This window comes from Amblyraja radiata, chromosome 34 (genome assembly GCF_010909765.2).
Source record: "Amblyraja radiata isolate CabotCenter1 chromosome 34, sAmbRad1.1.pri, whole genome shotgun sequence".
In the NCBI taxonomy this organism is placed as follows: Eukaryota; Metazoa; Chordata; class Chondrichthyes; order Rajiformes; family Rajidae; genus Amblyraja; species Amblyraja radiata.
Genome location: NC_045989.1, coordinates 13,115,080 through 13,134,319, shown reverse-complemented (window position 1 = coordinate 13,134,319; position 19,240 = coordinate 13,115,080). Strand labels below are relative to the sequence as shown.

Sequence of the window (19,240 nt, the reverse complement as noted above, 5' to 3'; positions counted from 1 at the left end):
ATATGCTTTTCTAGATCTGTATTTTGCAGGCCCAGAGAGAGAACTAACTGATTGTTTTAAGCTTCTTATTGTGCAAAAGGAGTCATTGATGATCTGGTAGCTGAGGGTTTTTCGGGGGCAGAATGAATATGATATAATGTAACTCGTATAAAGAGTGAAAGAGAATTGGTTCTGACACCAGAATTTAAATCAAGGAAACTACAAAGTGTTTGTTAGCTGTGGTATGTTGAGAAACTGCATTTAAAAGATGAACGATCGAGCAATGGCCAACATTTTAAGAATTTATACACAGTTTACAACAAATGTTTATCCCCTTGAGACACAAAAACTTGTCACTGATTTTCCTAAGCTATTTATTTTAATTTATTCTTGTACTGGTGTTCCACGAGTCAATGTAACCCTCTACCTTGCTGTGTTTGAACTGTAGATACTTAAAAATCCGAGTATTCATTTACACAATATTCCCAAAGAGTTTGCAGAGTCTGAGTACAATGCCCTTGTACTTTTGCAAATGCTTTTTCTGTGGTCTCATCCACAAGGAATAAAGATGTGAGGGTGACCAAGTTGTGTGGGGGAGGTTGGGGGTGTGGGGTAGAGGAGAGCAGTTGGCAGTCATTTGACTGGATCGCTGCTTGGTAATATCAAAGTGCCACAGCACTGGTTGTAGAAGGCATCACATGACCACCATCATGGGGCTACTATGTCCCAAAAACAATATTTTATAAAAGCTTCCGGAGTCTGCAACACTTTGGGCTTGCATTCCCTAGAATTTGGAAGGATGAGAGGAGATCTCATAGAAACATATAAAATTCTTAAAGGATTGGACAGGCTAGATGTAGGAATATGTTTGGGGAGTCCAGAACCGGGGGTCACAGTTTAAGAATAAGGGGTAGGCCATTTAGGACTGAGATGGGAAAAAAAAACTTTTTCACCCAGAAAGTTGTGAATCTGTGGAATTCTCTGCCACAGAAGGCAGTGGAGGCTAATTCACTGGATGTTTTCAAGAGGTAGTTAGATTTAGCTCTTGGGGCTAAATGAATCTAGGGATATGGGGGAAAAGCAGGAACGGGGTACTGATTTTAGATGATTAGCCATGATCATATTGAATGGCGGTGCTGGCTCGAAGGGCTGAATGGCCTACTTCTGCACCTATTTTTCTATTAACCTTGATTTTTGTCTTTCATGCAGGTTAGTGCTAGCAACCGATTAGTCTCAGCGCTGGTAAATTTGTATGAGAGGAAGCTTTTGGCTCGTTTTGTTATCGATGAGGCTCACTGCGTCAGCCAGGTATCTGCACTATTTATGTGTTTCTCTTTCTAGATTTGGCTCAGTAGATCAGACTATTCGTGATACTTGTGCACAGAGGAATACTCCTGGATAGAATGTTTTATTAAGTATCCTACTGTCAGATGCAACTAGCAGGTACCAAACCAAGATCTGCCTTTCTCATCGTGTAGATATCGTGTAGATGGGTAGAATCGCTTGGAGAAAGAGTACTGGGAAACACCCAAAGATAACTGGGGGAATCCAGATTGGTACCCTGCCCAAAACTGAGCATTGTGGTTACTTTATCATCATTCGTATAATTTGTTGGATCTTATTTGATCACACTTCGTTGGCTGTGAAGCGCTTTGGAACGACACAAGGCCTTAAAAGGAACTGCATGTGAGGATTGGACATGGACTTGACCTGGAGGGTGGGATGAGGAGTGGAGGATTCTGTCCGACTTAGCCTGAAGCAAGTGCTTTGCCCTTCTTACGGAACATGCTCATTGATCTGATGTGCGACAGTCCTCAGCTAATAGCACTCTCTTGGTTTCAGGGAGCTGACTGGTACAGTGGTGAGAGGGGCAGTGGTGGTGGTGTGCTGCCTTACTCGGAGCAAGGAGATGATTGCTCTTTTCCAGCTGGTGTAAGGGTGGCTGTCACTAAGCGAAGAGGAGCGGGCACACAAGCATTTTGCTGTTTTCCAAGCTCCCCATTCAAGGGGTGATGGAAGTGATTGTTATACCCCAGCTGTGAGATGCTAGCAGGGGATGAAACATGCAGTGTGCTGCCTCACCCCTAGTGGAAAGCTGCTTGTTTCTGAAAAACCCGCTCCAATTCTGCAGTTAGCAGATGAATTTATTTTGAGTGGGAGGATGCACTCAGCTGACAAACACCTTAGGGAATAGCAGAGAGCAATATCTTTTTCAATATTATACCTGCTGCTCAAAGCCATGATTCATCTTGTAAATTAGCACCAAATGAGTGTAGGCTGCAGTTTACGATGCAAATCACAGCTCCCAGTGGCTTGTACAAACAAAAGATCCTCTCCTCTGTGATGTTTTTATTGAGATCTCAGTAGTGGCAGCAGTTTGAAGAGGATCCTGTCTTGCAAGATGTCAGTCTCAGCTGACTGTTCATATGGTAAAATTTGATGGAGAGTGAGCAGAAATATGAAATTTGTTGTAGATACCCTGATGCCTGGAGAAAAGATGAACGTTGTAGGAAAGAACTGCAGATGCTGGTTTAAATCGAAGATAGTCAAAATGCTGGAGTAACACAGCGGGACAGGCAGCATCTCTGGAGAGAAGGAATGGGTGACTTTTCAGATCGTGACCTTTCTTCAGTCTGAAGACAGTCTCGACACGAAACGTCACCCATCTTTCCAGAGATGCTGCCTGTCCTGTTGTGTTACTCCAGCATTTTGTGTCTATCTTCTAGAGAAGATGAGTGAGTGTCTTCCTGGAAAGATCAGTTCGGCATCACATCAGTTGAATACTCAGAATTGCGGCTTTTCCTGCAAGTTAACAACAGGACCTTCCCCGCCCATGCACACCCCCTTCTTTTGCATTTCTCAAGATCCTGGTTTCAATATTTTTTTATTTCTTCATCTTATTGTAGTAGAATCTTATTTTGTCAATTTTCTCTCCTTGCCTGTTGCTCATGAAAGGTTTTATTCGGGGAGCGGGTTTATTATGGCTGAAATACCACTGCTGTTCGCCAATAGTGCCCTTATTTCTCATGGCTCGGGGACAATAATTGTTCATTGGGCAAATTGTTTTTCTCCCAGCTTCTTGCATCCATCCCCCAATTTTTTGATCACACGTTAACCCTTTCTGTTTCTGCTTTCAGTGGGGCCACGATTTCCGTCCAGATTACAAGAGGTTGAATGAACTCCGGCAGAAGTTTCCTTCCACCCCAATGATGGCCTTGACAGCTACAGCTACCCCACGTGTACAGAAGGACATCCTCAACCAGCTCAAGATGCTGAGGCCTCAAGTGTATGTAGCCTCCTTTTTTTAAAGTGGTATGAGGTTAATGAGCATTTATGTATAGATTCATAATATTTATTACACACTATTACCTATTCAATTTAAAACATATCTTCTGCTTTTTTTTGGTGTCAAATTATTTCCTTGCATTTCTTCAGAATTGAGTAACGGTTTCTTTATCTAAAAGCAAGTGTCAATCCAGTGGCAAACCCCAAGGCCATTAGATCTATGACTCGAGATGCACAAGTTTCACCTGATTGCAGAATAATGCTCCAATCCCCTGTCCTCCAACTCCCCATCAGAATTGTCACAGAAGTACTATAACCTGTATACATTCCAAAAATTACAGATGGTTTATAGTCTTTCAGTTGGACACAATAGAAGCGCTCTTCAAAAGCACCAGACTTTGACTCCACTGTCTGGGGTTTGGAGTCTGGAATTTAAAATATTTTCCTACTAATTTAGCTTTTTCTGTGCGAAGGACCATTCTTTCCTTTAAATGCATCCAAATTGTTCTTTTTTAAAAAATAAAAATGTAAAGTGAACGTGTAAGATGGATGTAATAGTTAAAATCGAGGGGTTTGGATAAGACAGATAGGGGGGTATTAAAATAAGAGGGCACAGGTCTACTTCCTGAGGAGATTGAGGAAATTTGGATATGTCTTCATTGATTCTCACAACTTTCAACAGATGCACCATAGACAGCATACTGTTGGATTGCATCACAGCTTGGTTTGGGAACAGCTCTGTCTAAGACCACAATAAATTGTAGAGTTGTAGACGTAGCCTAGTCCTTCACACAGACCAGACTTCCCACCTTTGACTTCATCCACACTTTCCACTGCCCTGGAAAAGCAGCCAAACATAATCAAAGACTTGTTCCACCCCAGTCATTCCTCCTTCCCCCTGCTCCAGTCCGGCAGAAAATACACAAGCTTGAAAGAGCGCTCCACAAGGCTCGGGAACAGCGTCTTCCACTGTGTTATCATGCTTCTGAACAGTCCTTCCGTTTGATAGGGTACTGTCCGATTTATCTCTCCCCTTTGTGGACATTAAACTTTGTCTATGGAAGTGAAATGTTGCAATGCTGCAAACTATATTCTGCACACTGTATCTTCCCCTTTGCTCTATCTATTGTACATGTGTTTGACTCGATTGTATTTATTTATGGTATATTTGTTTGGATAGCATGCAAAACAAAGCTGTACATCGGTACACATGACAATAATAAATCGGAATCTAGACTTGACGAGGTTTTGGAGACAGATAATCTAATGACATTTAAGAAGCGTCTAGTCGAGTACTTAAATTGTCAGTTTGTGTAGTGCCACGGATCTATTTGTAAATAGGTTCAGTGTAGATGAGTACAGTGGACAGCATGGACATGGGGAGAAATGGAGCTGTTTCTGTGTGTACGAGTTGACTGTATGCCTTTATTCAGAAAGTAAGAAAAATTTGTATTTCTATTTCTCGTCATCTCAAAACACCTTGCAACCAATATTGTGCATGTAATGTGTAGGAAGGAACAACAGATGTTGATTTAAACCGAAAATAGACACAAGAAGCTGGAGTAACTCAGTGGGACAGGCAACATCTCTGGAGAGAGGAATGGGTGACGTTTTGGGTCGGGAGCCGCCTTCAGACTGGTTAGGGAAAAGGGAAACGAGAGTTATAGGCGATGATGTGGAGAGATAAAGAACAATGAGTGAAAGATGTGCGAAAAAGTAACGATGATAAAGGAAACAGGCCATTGTTAGTTGTTTGTTAGGTGACAACGAGAAGCTAGTCCGACTTGGGTGGGAGAAGGATAGAGAGTGAGAGAGAGAGAGAGGGAATGCCAGGGCTATCTGAAGTTAGAGAAATCAAACTGCCCAAGCGAAATATGAGATGCTGTTCCTCCAATTTAGCCTGACTGTTGTGAGGTAATAAAATTGTTAACCCAGTCTGCTTGCAGCAAAATCCCGTGATCAGTGACATAATAGTGATTTCATGATCTGTTTTGTGATGGTTATTGAGCGGTAAATGTTGGTCCAGTTCCATTGTTCCATTTTTTTATTCATGTAAGAAAGAAGGTAACGTATCTGTTTAGTGTATCACCTTAAAAGTGATGCTAACGTAACACTTTCAGTATTGTAGATGATCCCCAGATCCTGCTACACATTACATGTAGTGTTCACCACTCATTGTATAATTCTATGCATTGAGCAGTCATTTGGATATGTTGCATTGTTCAATAGCAGCATATTCACTGTAATGAAGATCATTTTCCTTTCAATAGGGATTGGAGTTTTGACAGAGGTTTATTTTAATTCTTCCCTTTTGCCTCGAGTGTCATCTTTCAGGCATTCAAAGTAGAAATGTGTGGGGTCGGGTGCTATGCCAGCCTTCAATACATGATTCCTGCTAATATTCCAGGGCAACACTGAGCAAGTGCTGCGTGCTGGTGATGCCACCTTAAGATGTTACAATAATAATCCTTCTTTCTCCCTAAGGTGGACTTAAAAAAGCCTGTTGCTCCATTTTGAAGAGGGCAAGGTAGTTCTTTCAGTGTCCTGGCCAATAGTAATCCCTCAATTAACATCTCTTAACACAATACTTGGGCATCCGTCTGTTTGTGAGAGTTTGCTGTGTGCATATTAGCATTTACATCACAACCAGTTACAGTTAAAGATATTGTCTGTAAAAGGAGGACTCCATCATGTCTGTGCCATGCCTGGAAGGAATGTGAAAACCATGAAATAAATCAAATTTTAAAGTTGCCCATTTACACCCTTGGGCACTACTGACAAGATGATGTAAACCTCTCGTTTCCATGGTTATGCATTCTGCAGTTCTCACAATGAGGCATTTAAAGTTAGAAAATCACATTTGCTCGATTTGCAATATGCATTGAGCCTAGAGTCTGACCCAGCCACCACTTCTTTTTTATGACCAAAGACAGAGGCTTTATATTGAATCTCTGCAGGTTCACCATGAGTTTCAATCGGCACAACCTGAAATACGAGGTCCTGCCGAAAAAGCCCAAGAAGGTTGCTGAAGATTGCATAGAATGGATCAAAAAGAACTACCCACGTGAGTATCGTTCAGCTTGTATGCTGCTGTGCCCGCGGCTGTCTGCATGCAGTTCTGATCATTTCTGTACACAGCCCAATGACTTTTGACAGTTTAATCTTCTTTTGTATATTCAGAGCTATGTATTTATATGGGCCCCATGACTCACTGATGTATTTCGGGCTGTGATGCCCCATAAATGTAATAGATCATCACTGAAGTTTATGACTAGTCACATCTTGAGAGAAGGAGAGACAAAAGAAGTGATAGCACGCATAAAGTAACTCTGATTATGCCAGCTTTTATTCAAGCAATTATCTCCAGAATTTATTTTATTAAAAAATATCTTCAAATTTAGCACCAATCAGTGAACAATTACATAACTGGTCAGTTCTGCTTATGGGGATCTTGTTAATGCAAAATAGCTACTTTATATTGTTGACCTGGTTAGTGATTACACTTCAAATCAATTTCAGTGCACACTGACTTGCATTTTGTGTGCTTGGATGACTGTCAATATTACATCTTGAAAATGACATGCACGCATAAAAATGATAAGGATGCTCCTTGGGAGTGCTCCACAAGATCTTCTACCTTACTATGATTTTCCTGCGATAAATTTCCCCTCATTTCCATCCTCAATGGCCTGACCCTTATACTGCGACTGTGACCCTCTAGTTTCAGGCTCCTCAGACAAAGGAAACATTCTCCTTACATCTACCCTATACCCTGTGAGCGTGTGGGTTTCTTCCAGGTGCCTTGCTATCCTCCTACATCCCAAAGACTTGCAAGTCTGTAGGTTAATTGGCCTCTGTAAATTGCTGCAGTGTGTAGGGAGTGGGATTAGAAAGTGGCATAACATAGAGCTAATGTAAACGGGTGATTGCTGGTCTGCATGGACTCAATGGGCCAAAGGGGCTGTTTCTATTCTGTATCACCAAACTAAACTATATCTTCATTCAATAAAGACTAGCATGCCATTTCCCTGCCTCATTGCGTGCTGCGCCACATTAGCTTTCAGTGATTTAGAAACCATGATATCAAGGTGCATTGAAGCATCAACATTTTACTCAAGAGGGTAACTTTACATTTTTCACTTTGTACTCCATCTGCCATGTTGTTGCCCACTCACTCAGCTTGTTTATTTCCCCTGAAGCTTCATTGCATCCTCATAAAAACTTGCATTTTCACTTTGTCTTGTGTCAACAGCAAACTCAGAAATCCTGCAGTTTGGCTGAGGAGAAAATATTTATTAGGTTTGTGAATAGTTAAGGCCCATGCACCAATCCCAATATACCTGACTAATCATAGTCTGCCAACCTAAGAAGATCCTTTTTAATAGTTTATTGGTCTGATAGTCTAATAGTCTCAAGGATCTCGACTCGAAATGTCGTCCATTCCTTCTCTCCAGAGATGATGCCTGTCCCGCTGAGTTACTCCAGCATTTTATGTCTATCTTCGATTTAAACCAGCATCTGCAGTTCCTTCCTACACGTTTTAATAGTTTACTTTGTGTTAACTATCTCTCAATCTTGTTTGTGTATCATCCCTAATTTATGTGCTTGTTCTTCAACCTAATCATTAACTAAATTCCATTGAAGTTTCTTGTTCACCAACCTATGTAGAAAGTTAACGGAGGAAGTCTGAAAATTTAAATACCCCATTTCCACAGGTTTGACTTCAATGGACTTGGTCAAATATGATTTCCCTTTTATAAAATTCACATTGACTCTGCTGAAAGTAATTAATTTTCTAAATGTCTTGTTATCTCATCCTTGGTTACAGATTTTGGCAATTTCCAATTACTGATGTCAGGCTAACATATCGGTAGTTCCCTGTTTTCCTTTTATATTCTGTTTTATCACTGAAATGGAAATCACTGGCAGTGAAGTAAGAATCACATACTACCTCCTTTTAGGGATACTCCCATCAAATTGAAGAAGGGTCTCGACCTGAAACGTCGCCTATTCCTTCTCTCTATAGATGCTGCCTCACCCGCTGAGTTTCTCCAACATTTCTGTCTACCTTTGATTTTTCCAGCATCTGCAGTTCTTTCTTAAACAACCCATCAAACATCCTTCTAATTGATATTTAGAAAAAAGTAGATTTTATTAAATTGCATGGAGGGATGTGCATTTGGACGGTAAAAACCTGAAGGAGATATTCACAGCCAATACTCTCCAGCATAATCAATCCATTATGACGTAACTTTGTAATCCACTGTGCCAATGCTGTGAAATGACATTAGTTTTAGACTGCATCCTGATTGCCTGTAAGGAACACCCGTTAAAGTTGTTGCTTATGTATGGGCACATAAACAATGCACAATATCTCGGAACACAGTAGGACTTGAATGCCCAATCTCTGTTGTGATGGAATCAAAATTTCATACCCATTCTGTTCTTCCCCACCCCACATGTATTGAGATTGATGCTTACGGTCAAAGAGAAAGAATTTCAATTTCACAACCTCAATGTCTTGGAGCTCTTTATAACTAATTTAAAAAAATTAGTAATTTGCATAAAGAGGAAACACATAGCCAATGTTCCCATCAAGCTCCCACAATCGGTTCCATAAAAATTATCATATTGTATGTTTTGGTGATATTGATTGAGCGGTCTTGGTGGGAGAACTCCACCACTTGCTCGTTTGGGGAGCAGATGTTGCTTGGTTTACTGTCCAACCAGCAAGATGGCGCCACCAGCCATTCAGCTCACCTTGCTGGAGAATGCTGATGATCATCAATGGTGCACTGTCACGCCCATCCTTGTGTCTCATCCTTCCATGTTTTAACCATTGGTTTACATACATCCTAGAAAGTGCGTGAAAGACTGATTCTGGAATTTCAGTCTTGTAGCATCTTCTCCTCATCTTCAAGCTATTATACAAAGAGAAATGGACGGACATTTTATCTTTCATCTGGTGGTTTCTCTGAATTGCTCACACCTATGAGAGACATCTAATCAAACCCCAAATTACTGTCAAACCCTGTTGTCATCTAATGGGCAGTTCCTGTTTGAACTTGGGTTATTCTTACTGCCCTCAACCACACTGGTACTTGGCACATTTTGGTGCTGCACTAACTTCCTTGTTTCCATCATTAACAGGCGAGTCTGGAATTATTTACTGTCTGTCTCGGCGCGAGTGCGACACTGTAGCGGAAAAGTTGAAGAGGAACGGGATAGCTGGTCTAGCATATCATGCTGGCCTGGAGGACTCCATCAGGGAAATGGTTCAAAACAAGTGGATTAACCAAGATGGCTGTCAGGTAAAGGGGCCCTAGAACCAGCCTGTGATGTATAGTTTTATTATGTTTCAGTGGCTTATAAAAATGATCTGCAGTGATGTTTTTCAACCAGGAAAAAGGTAACACGTGAAGGAAATTATTTTTAATTTTTAGTGGTGCATCTTATAGGTGTAATGATCTGTGGCAGATGGAACCACCTAGTCCATCGGTCCCAGTGCTTTTGAAAGATCAGAAGTACTTATTTAGCTCTTGTTTTCCCTTAGTTCTTTAATGTTCATTCTTCACCAATGTTTGAAAGTTCTGGTTGAATCTTCTTCCGTTGCCCCTAAATGCAACATATTCCAAATTATAATGGTTAATTCTTTTAAACAGATTCTCCTTGTCTCTTTGATTCTTTGACCAGTCACTTTTAATTCCTATCCTTCGGTTCCTGACCCTTCTGTCACTTGGAAACTGTTTCAACTCATTAACCATTACCTTCAACAAGGCCTCCCTGTCTACCCTATCAAACCAACTCCTAATTTTGAGGAGATTTATATTTCTTCCCTAAAAATAACAGTGCCAGACAGTTGCCTGTCTCAAACAAGAGAGTGTCCATCAAACTCAATGGCATTATCATTGCTGAGTTTCCCACCATTAATATCCCTGGGTCACAGATACATACTGTGACCACAAACGTTGGTCAGAGGCTGGGTATCCTGTAGTAAGTGTAATGTCTCCTGATAGCCAAAGCCTTTTCACCATCTACAAGGCACAAGTCAACAGTGTGATGGAGTACTCTCTCCCTGGTAATATGAGTGCACTTTCAAGAGGCTCATCATCATTTAGATTAAAACAATTCAATTGATTGGCATCCCATTCATACTTGCTCCTCCACTGGTACATAGGATGTGCCATCTACAAAATGCACACTCATTTTACACTGAAGCACCTCCCAAACTTGCATCCCCTACCACCAAGAAGGGAAAGGGTAGCAAGTACATGTAAACTGGCTCCATCCACATGCACACATCCTGACTTAAAAATATATTAGAGACGCCAAAGACCGCATATTAATTATCACTGGATCCAAACATGAAATTCCCTCCCCAAAAAGGAACACAATCGTTCAATGGATTGTAGTGGTTCAGTGAGAGCTCACCACCTCCATTACTTCAAAGTCAATTAGGATTGAGCATTAAATGCTATCCTTGACGGTAAGACCAGATACTGAAAAAGAATGAGAATAAACCTAGGCTTCTTCACTCAAGACAACTTAATTGCCTATATAATTAAAATCCTATAAACCTGTGATTCTAGGAAATTCTATATTAAAGTGATTCTTTTTAAAAAGCAATCAATACTGTGCAGCAGAAATTTTGAAAAGGGCATATAAGTGCGCTGTGACATTAGGTGAAGTTGTTCGATATATTCTCTGTGGAAGCAAAATGCCATGAAAATCCTAATCGTAAATAGGGAGTGACTGTATGGTTCACAGGGGGTGTTGCTTGGATTAAGGTCTGTCAAGATGATTACCTGTCTCATCTGTGAATCGTTTGTTCCATTAGGTGATTTGTGCCACAATTGCATTTGGTATGGGGATTGATAAGCCAGATGTTCGGTATGTGATCCATGCCACACTACCCAAGTCCATGGAAGGGTTTTACCAAGAGTCGGGTCGTGCAGGAAGAGATGGGGAAACTTCGCATTGCATTCTTTTCTACAGCTACAGTGACGTCACCAGGATCCGGCGCATTATCCAGAGTGAGTAAGGAACTGCCATCGAAAGCTTATCAGAGCAAGGCACTAAACTCAGTTGAGGCATCTGGCCAACATCTTTAGGTACACAAAAATGTTGGAGAAACTCGGCGGGTGCAGCAGCATCTAGGAGCGAAGGAAATAGGCAACGTTTTCGGGCCGAAACCCTTCGTTGGAAGAAGGCTTTCGGCCCGAAACGTTGCCTATTTCCTTCGCTCCTAGATGCTGCTGCACCCACTGAGTTTCTCCAGCATTTTTGTGTACCTTCGATTTTCCAGCATCTGCAGTTCCTTCTTAAACACTCGGTCAACATCTTTGGTCTGTGGTTTTCTCATGGGAGTAGGGAGATGCTGTGGTGGGAAGATGTTTTTTTTCAGAATTCCCATTAACCATTCTTGATGTCTTGATGCTCTTGTGACTAAACCCCATCCAAGACACAGAAAGAGACACAGCCGACCAGGCAACATCTCTGGTGAACATGAATAGGTGACGTTTCTGATTGGGACCCGTCAGACTGAAGAAGGATCCTGACCCGAAATGTCACCTATTCATGTTCTCCAGAGATGCTGCCTGACCCGTTGAGTTTCTTCAGCACTTTGTGTCTTTTATTGTAAACCAGCATCTGCAGTTCTTGATGTTCCCATCTAAGACAACAGAATAGAATTTGTTATTACCTCGGACATGTCGGAATGTTCCAGATGCGCATTTGTGAGGAGAGTGTCATCTGAGGATCTTGGTTTAAGGCTTTTGGAATTTCATAAGATCAGGGAAGGCATGATATAAATGTGAGTTATTTGTCTTCATTATACAATGCATGCATACATACAAGCATAGATTGGTTGTGGCAGCTTCCTGGGCAGAATAATCCAGTGTCCATTGTAGCCCTAGTATGATCATTGTACTTTGAAACACGAGCATGAAAAGAACAGCCCAGGATATTCTGAGGAAATAACAGCAAGATTTATACTTGGCTCTTGATGAGCACAGTAACTTGTGGCAACGGAGAATTGTTACAGAATGAGTTGTGCCCTACCAAAATGGAAGATCGGTCTTAACTAGCTTCAGTTTCAATAAAACTAGTTGTTTTCATTGTGAAAATAGATTGAACACTACAGGAAGTTAAGATTGATGCTTAAGATTTATGATTTCCAATGTCATCCCATGATGGTCACCCAGAAAAGGAGTAATTGAAACTGTTAACTTTCATTCCTGTAGGTCCCTGGTTGGTTGTGACTTTTAAAATCAAATTATATCATTTCTTAGTTTATCTCCTCACCTCCTTGATTAAAGGGAAGCCTTGTTACTCTGTTATCATAGGAAACCTCATGATCTCTGCCATCTGCTCATTTTATCAGCGAATCCTTGCAGAAATCTTGGGTATAAAGTTGTGCAAACTTGAATTGTATGGGGGGAATTATAAACAGAACATCCTTCAAGAAAATGCATTCTGGACCATGTGTCACCTGAACTAATAATGATGTGTTCTCTGCAGTGAATAAGGAGGGGAACCAGTTCACCAAGCAGACTCACTTTAACAACTTGTACAATATGGTCCATTACTGTGAGAATGTGGTGGAGTGCCGCAGGATACAGCTGCTTGCCTACTTTGGGGAAAAGGGCTTCAACACCCAGTACTGCAAAGAACACCCAGAAGTAACTTGTGACAACTGTGTCCGGAAGAAAGTATGTTACACTAAATTATTGGCTATTTTTACTGGTCCTAAAATGATAATACTGCAATACTAACCTCTTGTACTAATACTGAAATAATAATTACTGTTACTAGGCCTGAAATACTATTATTTAATGACAATTGGTGTTGAAATACAAATAAAGTGTTTTGATATGATGGATAAGGAGAAACTGTTGTTGCAATGGCAAGAGGGTCAGTAACCATCGAGCGTAGACTTAAGAACACTAGCAAAGGAACCTGAGGGGATACGGGAAAAAATGTTTTATGGAGCTTCTTGTTGTTATCTGGATTGTGTTGCCTGAAAGAGAACTGGGAAGAGATTTTTCAGGAACCTTCAATATGGAATTGAATGAATTGTTAGAAAACACAAATGATCAGGTCTATGGGAAAGGAATGGTGGAGTAATTGTTGACTACTTAGGAAGGGCACAGCAGGAAAATGGCTTGCTTCTGTACATATGATTGAATGTGTTAATTCCTCCTTCATAAAACTAACCTAAAGTCAGTTTTATGATGAAGGGTGGGTGTTTAATTGGTGTGTATTATGCACAGCAAGCATGATCATGAATAACATGCCTGCATCTGTTGCAATCAAACCATATCATATGCACGTAAAACCTACCATTTTAAGAAAGTCTATACATTGGAAATGTTTATTTCATCTAGTCAATGATTGCCTGCAGAATCAGAGTATTACCTATTGACTCATTAAAGGCAGCAATGCACCATTCAGTATAGACTGTGTTCTCGCCCTATATTCATATTGACGGTCACTATTAATTGACAACCACATGTCAATGGTTCAACATGCTGTGCCACAGCATCAGGAGTTGGAATTCTGTGATCAGGCAATAACCATCTCCAACAAGGAAGAGTCTCTATCACTTTGTCATTCCCATCATGAGAACTGCCATCAACATCACAGTGACTCGCCATTAGCCAGAAACGTAGCTTAATCAGCAATCATACTGCGGCCAACAGAGCATGTCAGGCTGTGTCTCCTATAATGAATATCATCTTCTGAAGCTCCAAATCCATCCATTATCATGTTATTGACTGTGGTGAAACACTTTCCACTGGCCTGGATGAGTGCAGCTCTAACATCACTGAAAACTCAACACCATCCAGAATAAAGCAGCGTTCATGATTGACACTACACCTGTCATGCTAAACATTCACTCCCTCTGCCACTACCATCTGCAAAAGGTACTACACTAACGTTCCTCGGCTACTCTTGACAGCACCCACTAAATTATTGCCACCACAAAGGATAAGGGCAACAGATACTGGGAGCATCATTATGTTCCTTGATGGGTATGATCTCCCATCACCTCTTGATGGGAAATTAGGGATGGACAATAGTTGCTGGACTTGCTATATCCCGTGAATGGAGACACATCCCATACATGGAAGAATGGATGTGTGTACATATGTGTCTTTTGCATATCTTTGCCACAAATTGCCATTTTGAGATTTGAACTTACAATATCCGTGTTGGTGGTCAGCACTGTAACTCCAATACACCCATACCCTTAATATGATTGGTCAGGTGAATATCATACTATCACTGAACAGCATAGCACAGGAGGAAATCATTAAAACCATTAAATCTATGGTAACACTTTCAAAAAGCAATCCATTTAGTCCCTCTTCTTTTTGCCACTGTTAAATCAACATTTATCTGTTTATTAGGGAACACAATACAAATCCCATCCACTGTACTAAGAGTTTTCTTTGAGTAGCTATTGTTTCTTAAATTGATTCTCTGCACAATGTTCTAAATTGTCCTTATGGTTTTGAACTCCATCACTGCTAACTGTCCTTATTGTAGAATTATAGGACAAAAAATGTGACAGAGGAAGTGAAGAGAGTTGTACGCTTTGTACAGGAGAATTGCAGTGGTGGCAGTGGAAGAAAATACAGTGCGGGCCAGCCTTCTAGCAGGCTCACCCTGAACATGCTGATTGACATCTACCTCGGTGAGTGAAGTTTGTTTCCAGATTATTGAATGTAGCAAATGACAGGCAGCGGTTGTTCCGTGTGTTTTTGTTATAAGGGGCTCTTCTGCTGTGTTAATTTCTTCATTTATGCCTGAGCATTCTGATTCATCAGTGTCTTTCTTGTGAAAGGTGTTATAAAATGCAGGCTCTTCTTTTCTTAAGGTAGAACCAGGACAAAAATCACAAAGCAGAAAATTAGTCTCCGACTCCATTTGTGAAGTGTCTATATTTCTGTGTTTCATGAGCACACAAAGCCCTGTCTTTCTTGTCTCTTTAGTGCAGCCCAATGACTGTAAGCCCCGTTCCCTAGGATTTGAGGAACATATCTGATTGTCAACTAGCCTAAAAGTTGACTTGCCTTTCTCCCACAGGGTGTAAAAATGCCAGGATCCAGTCGGGTATATTTGGAGCAGGTGCTGCATACTCCCGTCACAATGTGGAGCGACTGTTTCGGAAATTGGTTCTAGACCAAATTCTGAGAGAGGATTTATACATCACAGCCAATGACCAAGCGATTGCTTATGCAAACGTAGGTGAAAAAGCACAGCAGGTTCTGATGGGTTTCCTTCAAGTAAGTTAATTCTTATATTGAACTTGTAGAACTGCCCTGCATTCATAGTATTGTTCATGCTTATCCTCTCCAGTGGGTTCCATTGAAGTATTTGGATGGCTTGACCTTTTGAGCAACAGTATAACGATGTGTTTTTGTGATCCAAGGTGGACTTTCAGGAGACGGACAATGCCAGCAGCATCAGGAAGCAGAGGAGCTCAGTGACAAAGAACATTTCCAAACGGGAGGAGATGGTGAAGAAGTGTCTCGCTGAGCTGACCGAACTCTGCAAACGTCTGGGCAAAGTCTATGGGGTCCATTACTTCAACATTTTTAACACTGCCACCATCAAAAGAATTGCAGGTACTATTGGATAAAATAGATAAGTAAGTTAGACAACTTGAACTAAAACTGGGCTTGTGTGATTTCAGTGTTAACTTAGAGCAGAAGCATGGCATTGCTGCCATCTACAGACCACATTCAGCACTCTTTAAGCGGTGAGATTCCTGATGATGGTTCTAATGAAAGAAAAATAATGTTTATGTTTATTATTATGTTTTGCAATCTCAATGTTTCAAAACTGTTTACACCAGTAAATGAATTGTATTAATTATGGTATAAACAGGAAACAAGGATAGGAAAAAATTAGAGAGATGTAGAAGCTACTGGAGACTAATGTTACTCGCTAAAATGGACATCTTGGTCAAAATGGATGAGTTGGGCTGAAGGACCTGTTTTCATGCTGTTTTACTATAAGACTCTAAACATGCCAACAATTTACAGACAGTATGCTCCCACAAACAGCAATGTGACGATGAGCAGTTGATTTATTTACGATGTTGGTTGAGGGATAAATACAAATGGTGTTCTGAGATTATTTAAATTTAGCTGAATCACAGGCTCTGTTTAATGATTCATCTGGGAATCAAAGGGTATAGGCGCCATGCAGGAAAATGAGCCCAAGGTGAAAGGTTAGCTGTGAACTTATTAAATTGTGGAGCAGATATGAGGAGAAAAATTATTTACCCCTCCACCCACACTCCTATTGTATGTGTTATATTCAAATAATTCAGTACTGCACTGGAGTATCAGCTTAGATTTTTGTGCTTGGGTTTCTTGAATATTTTAAGTACTTTCCCAACCACATCAGAGTATGAAGAGTCATGTGGTGCATTGAAAGTGGGTGTCTTGCCAACTTTTTTAACAAAAAATAACCTTTGTCCTTTTGACATTTCTACTCCTCATATGTGGTTAAATGTTCAGTCTACTGGGCAAATTAAATTTAAATTTTGGGTGTAGAGTTTTAGGGTTCTGGATATAGAAGGGGATCATAAGCTTGAATGATTTCTCCATTCTTGTATATCAGCAACATCTGATCTTCCTATGAATCTACCTTATAAAAATGAATTAATGAGAAAACTATAAAAAATAACAAAATCAAAATGTGCAAAATAATAATCAATGAATGGAGATTATGGAAAGTCTTGCCGATTAAACAGTCAGCACTAGTGCCTTAGTTGTACCTGAAAAAATGTTGATAAGTAAAATATATTTTATGCAGAGACACTGTCGTCAGACTCTGAGGCCCTACTGCAGATCGATGGAGTTACTGAGGACAAACTGGACAAATACGGAGGTGAACTTGTTGAAGTTCTCCAAAAATATTCCGAATGGCAGCTACCAGGTAAGGGAAGTCTCTTTAGTATGCTGTGTTATTGGGAATGTTCAGAAAGAAGGGAATTTCTTGCATTATTATAGCAGCTTTATGTTTTTCCTCCCAGGATATTACAAAGCTCTTTGTAATCAATTTGGTCAGTTATGGTGTAAAATATGCGGGCTAGAAGTTGAGATGCTTCCAGTAATGGAACCGTCTTAAACAAGCAGACATAATGCAAGGCAGGGCCAGTCATTTAAAACTCTGGTTTCTCAAAATTAATTTTTGCAGATGAGGATGAATTTCTAGAATTCTCTGTCTCAGCGGGTGGTTAGAGCTGGATCATTATAAGTATTTAAAATGGAGATGGATAAGTATTTAATAAATCGAGAAATAAATGGCATAAAAAAAAGGAGAGAGAAGTTTTAAGAAATGACATAGAAGGGAAGAGAGGAGTTGTAACCCTTGATTATTTAAATGGTGAGGCAGGCTTGAAGGATGTGATCGCCTACTATTTTCTTGTGAGAGGTGATTAGATTAATCAGGAGCAAATTAGGAGTCGGGCAGCAGAATTTTGAATGGATTCAGATTGATCTGAAAAGAATGGGAAGCAGATTGTGGACTGACCTTGGTACCTTTATTGTGTAAGTTACTCTACGGTAAAACTCTTCTCTACTCACACTTTACAATGTCACATTTGTGGCCCAACAGAAGAGGAAGTTGGTGAAGCTGATGCTCCCAATGGCTGGATAGACTGCCAGAAAAACCAGGATGAAGAGTCAGAGGAAACCTCAGCGTACTTCAACAAAGGCAAAGGTGGCCCCATGAGGAAGCGAAAAAGGGCCCCACATTACAAGAGGGCAAAGAAACGGAAAACCGGATGTAACAGCCAGCAACCTTCAAAAAGGTGGGTGATCTGCCCACAAAATAGCCTGAAATATGAAAGCTTGTTATAATCTGTTGAAATTACTGTTCCTGTAATGCATGTTGATTAGATTAAATTGATTTATTGTCACTTACACCAGGGTGCACTGAAATCCCCTGTTCACATGAAGCTCATAGAGTAAGAATGGTGATGATAGATACAATAACAAAAGCGTCAGAAGAGGTCAAAGATTGTAGTGCATCTTAAGTAGTGCCGATAAAGTACTAATGTGCATAAAAGAACAACTGAAGGAAGTAAAGTTAAGAGTATGAGCACGTGACTGCATCTCCAGGAAGTGGGTTTGGAGGTTGTGATTGCTTTAGGAGTCTGAAAGCAGTGGGGGGGAAAAGCTGTTGTTCAGCCTGGATGGCTGAACTTCAAAATTCCTGTATCTTTTCCTAGAACGTGAAGAGAGAAAATTGAGGGGCTATGGTGGCAGGCATCCTTGGTAATGTTTCCAGCTTTCCTGATGCAATGCACTGTCAAGATGGTCTTGAAATAATTAAGTGGTAAGCCTGTGATAGACTGGGCTGTGTAACCACTCTTGTAGGTTCAGGTGGTCAACAGCAGAGCAGTTGCTAAAACAGGCTGAGATGCTTCTGAGACGTAGTAGTTCGAGAGAACATGCCAAATCTTCTTGGACGCATATAAAAGTAAACACACTAATGTATTTTCTTGATCAATATGAAGGGACTTGGTTAGGCTGCTGGTGACATGGATGCCTAGAAACCTGAAGCTATTCATCTTTGAGGAGGACAGGATTATGTTCACTCCTTTCCCAACCCCACCCTCCTAAGGTCAACAACCAATTCTCTGTCTTACTGACATTATAGGCAAGGTTGTTGTTCTGACACCATGATATGCGGTTCCTGATCTCCTTCCTGCACTCCATCTCCTTGTATTGATCCAGTCAGCAACAGTGGTATCATCAAATGTTAATTGGTACTTGGTCACATCGTCATGACTACAAGGAATAGAGCAAGGGACTGAGCACACAACCATGAGGAGCACCAGTGTTGAGGGTCAAGGTGGAGTAAATGCTATGACCAATTCCAATTTGCAGGATTATGCTGGTCAGTTAGTCCAGAAGCCAGTTCCAAGCCAGGCTCCAAAATCACGATCCAGGTG

At 40.7% G+C, this 19,240-nt stretch overlaps 1 protein-coding gene across 1 annotated transcript in view; it reads left to right on the top strand.

The window, feature by feature from the left end:
- blm (BLM RecQ like helicase) overlaps window positions 1–19,240 on the top strand; it is a 41,639-nt gene that overhangs the window by 19,668 nt on the left and 2,731 nt on the right. Inside the window, exons 11-21 of the mRNA XM_033050276.1 lie at window positions 1,189–1,287; window positions 3,117–3,265; window positions 6,222–6,328; window positions 9,415–9,575; window positions 11,102–11,297; window positions 12,784–12,974; window positions 14,815–14,962; window positions 15,355–15,554; window positions 15,701–15,896; window positions 17,095–17,217; window positions 17,899–18,094. Of these exons, the coding sequence (XP_032906167.1) occupies window positions 1,189–1,287; window positions 3,117–3,265; window positions 6,222–6,328; window positions 9,415–9,575; window positions 11,102–11,297; window positions 12,784–12,974; window positions 14,815–14,962; window positions 15,355–15,554; window positions 15,701–15,896; window positions 17,095–17,217; window positions 17,899–18,094 (1,766 nt within the window). The remainder of the gene's footprint in view (window positions 1–1,188; window positions 1,288–3,116; window positions 3,266–6,221; window positions 6,329–9,414; window positions 9,576–11,101; window positions 11,298–12,783; window positions 12,975–14,814; window positions 14,963–15,354; window positions 15,555–15,700; window positions 15,897–17,094; window positions 17,218–17,898; window positions 18,095–19,240) is intronic.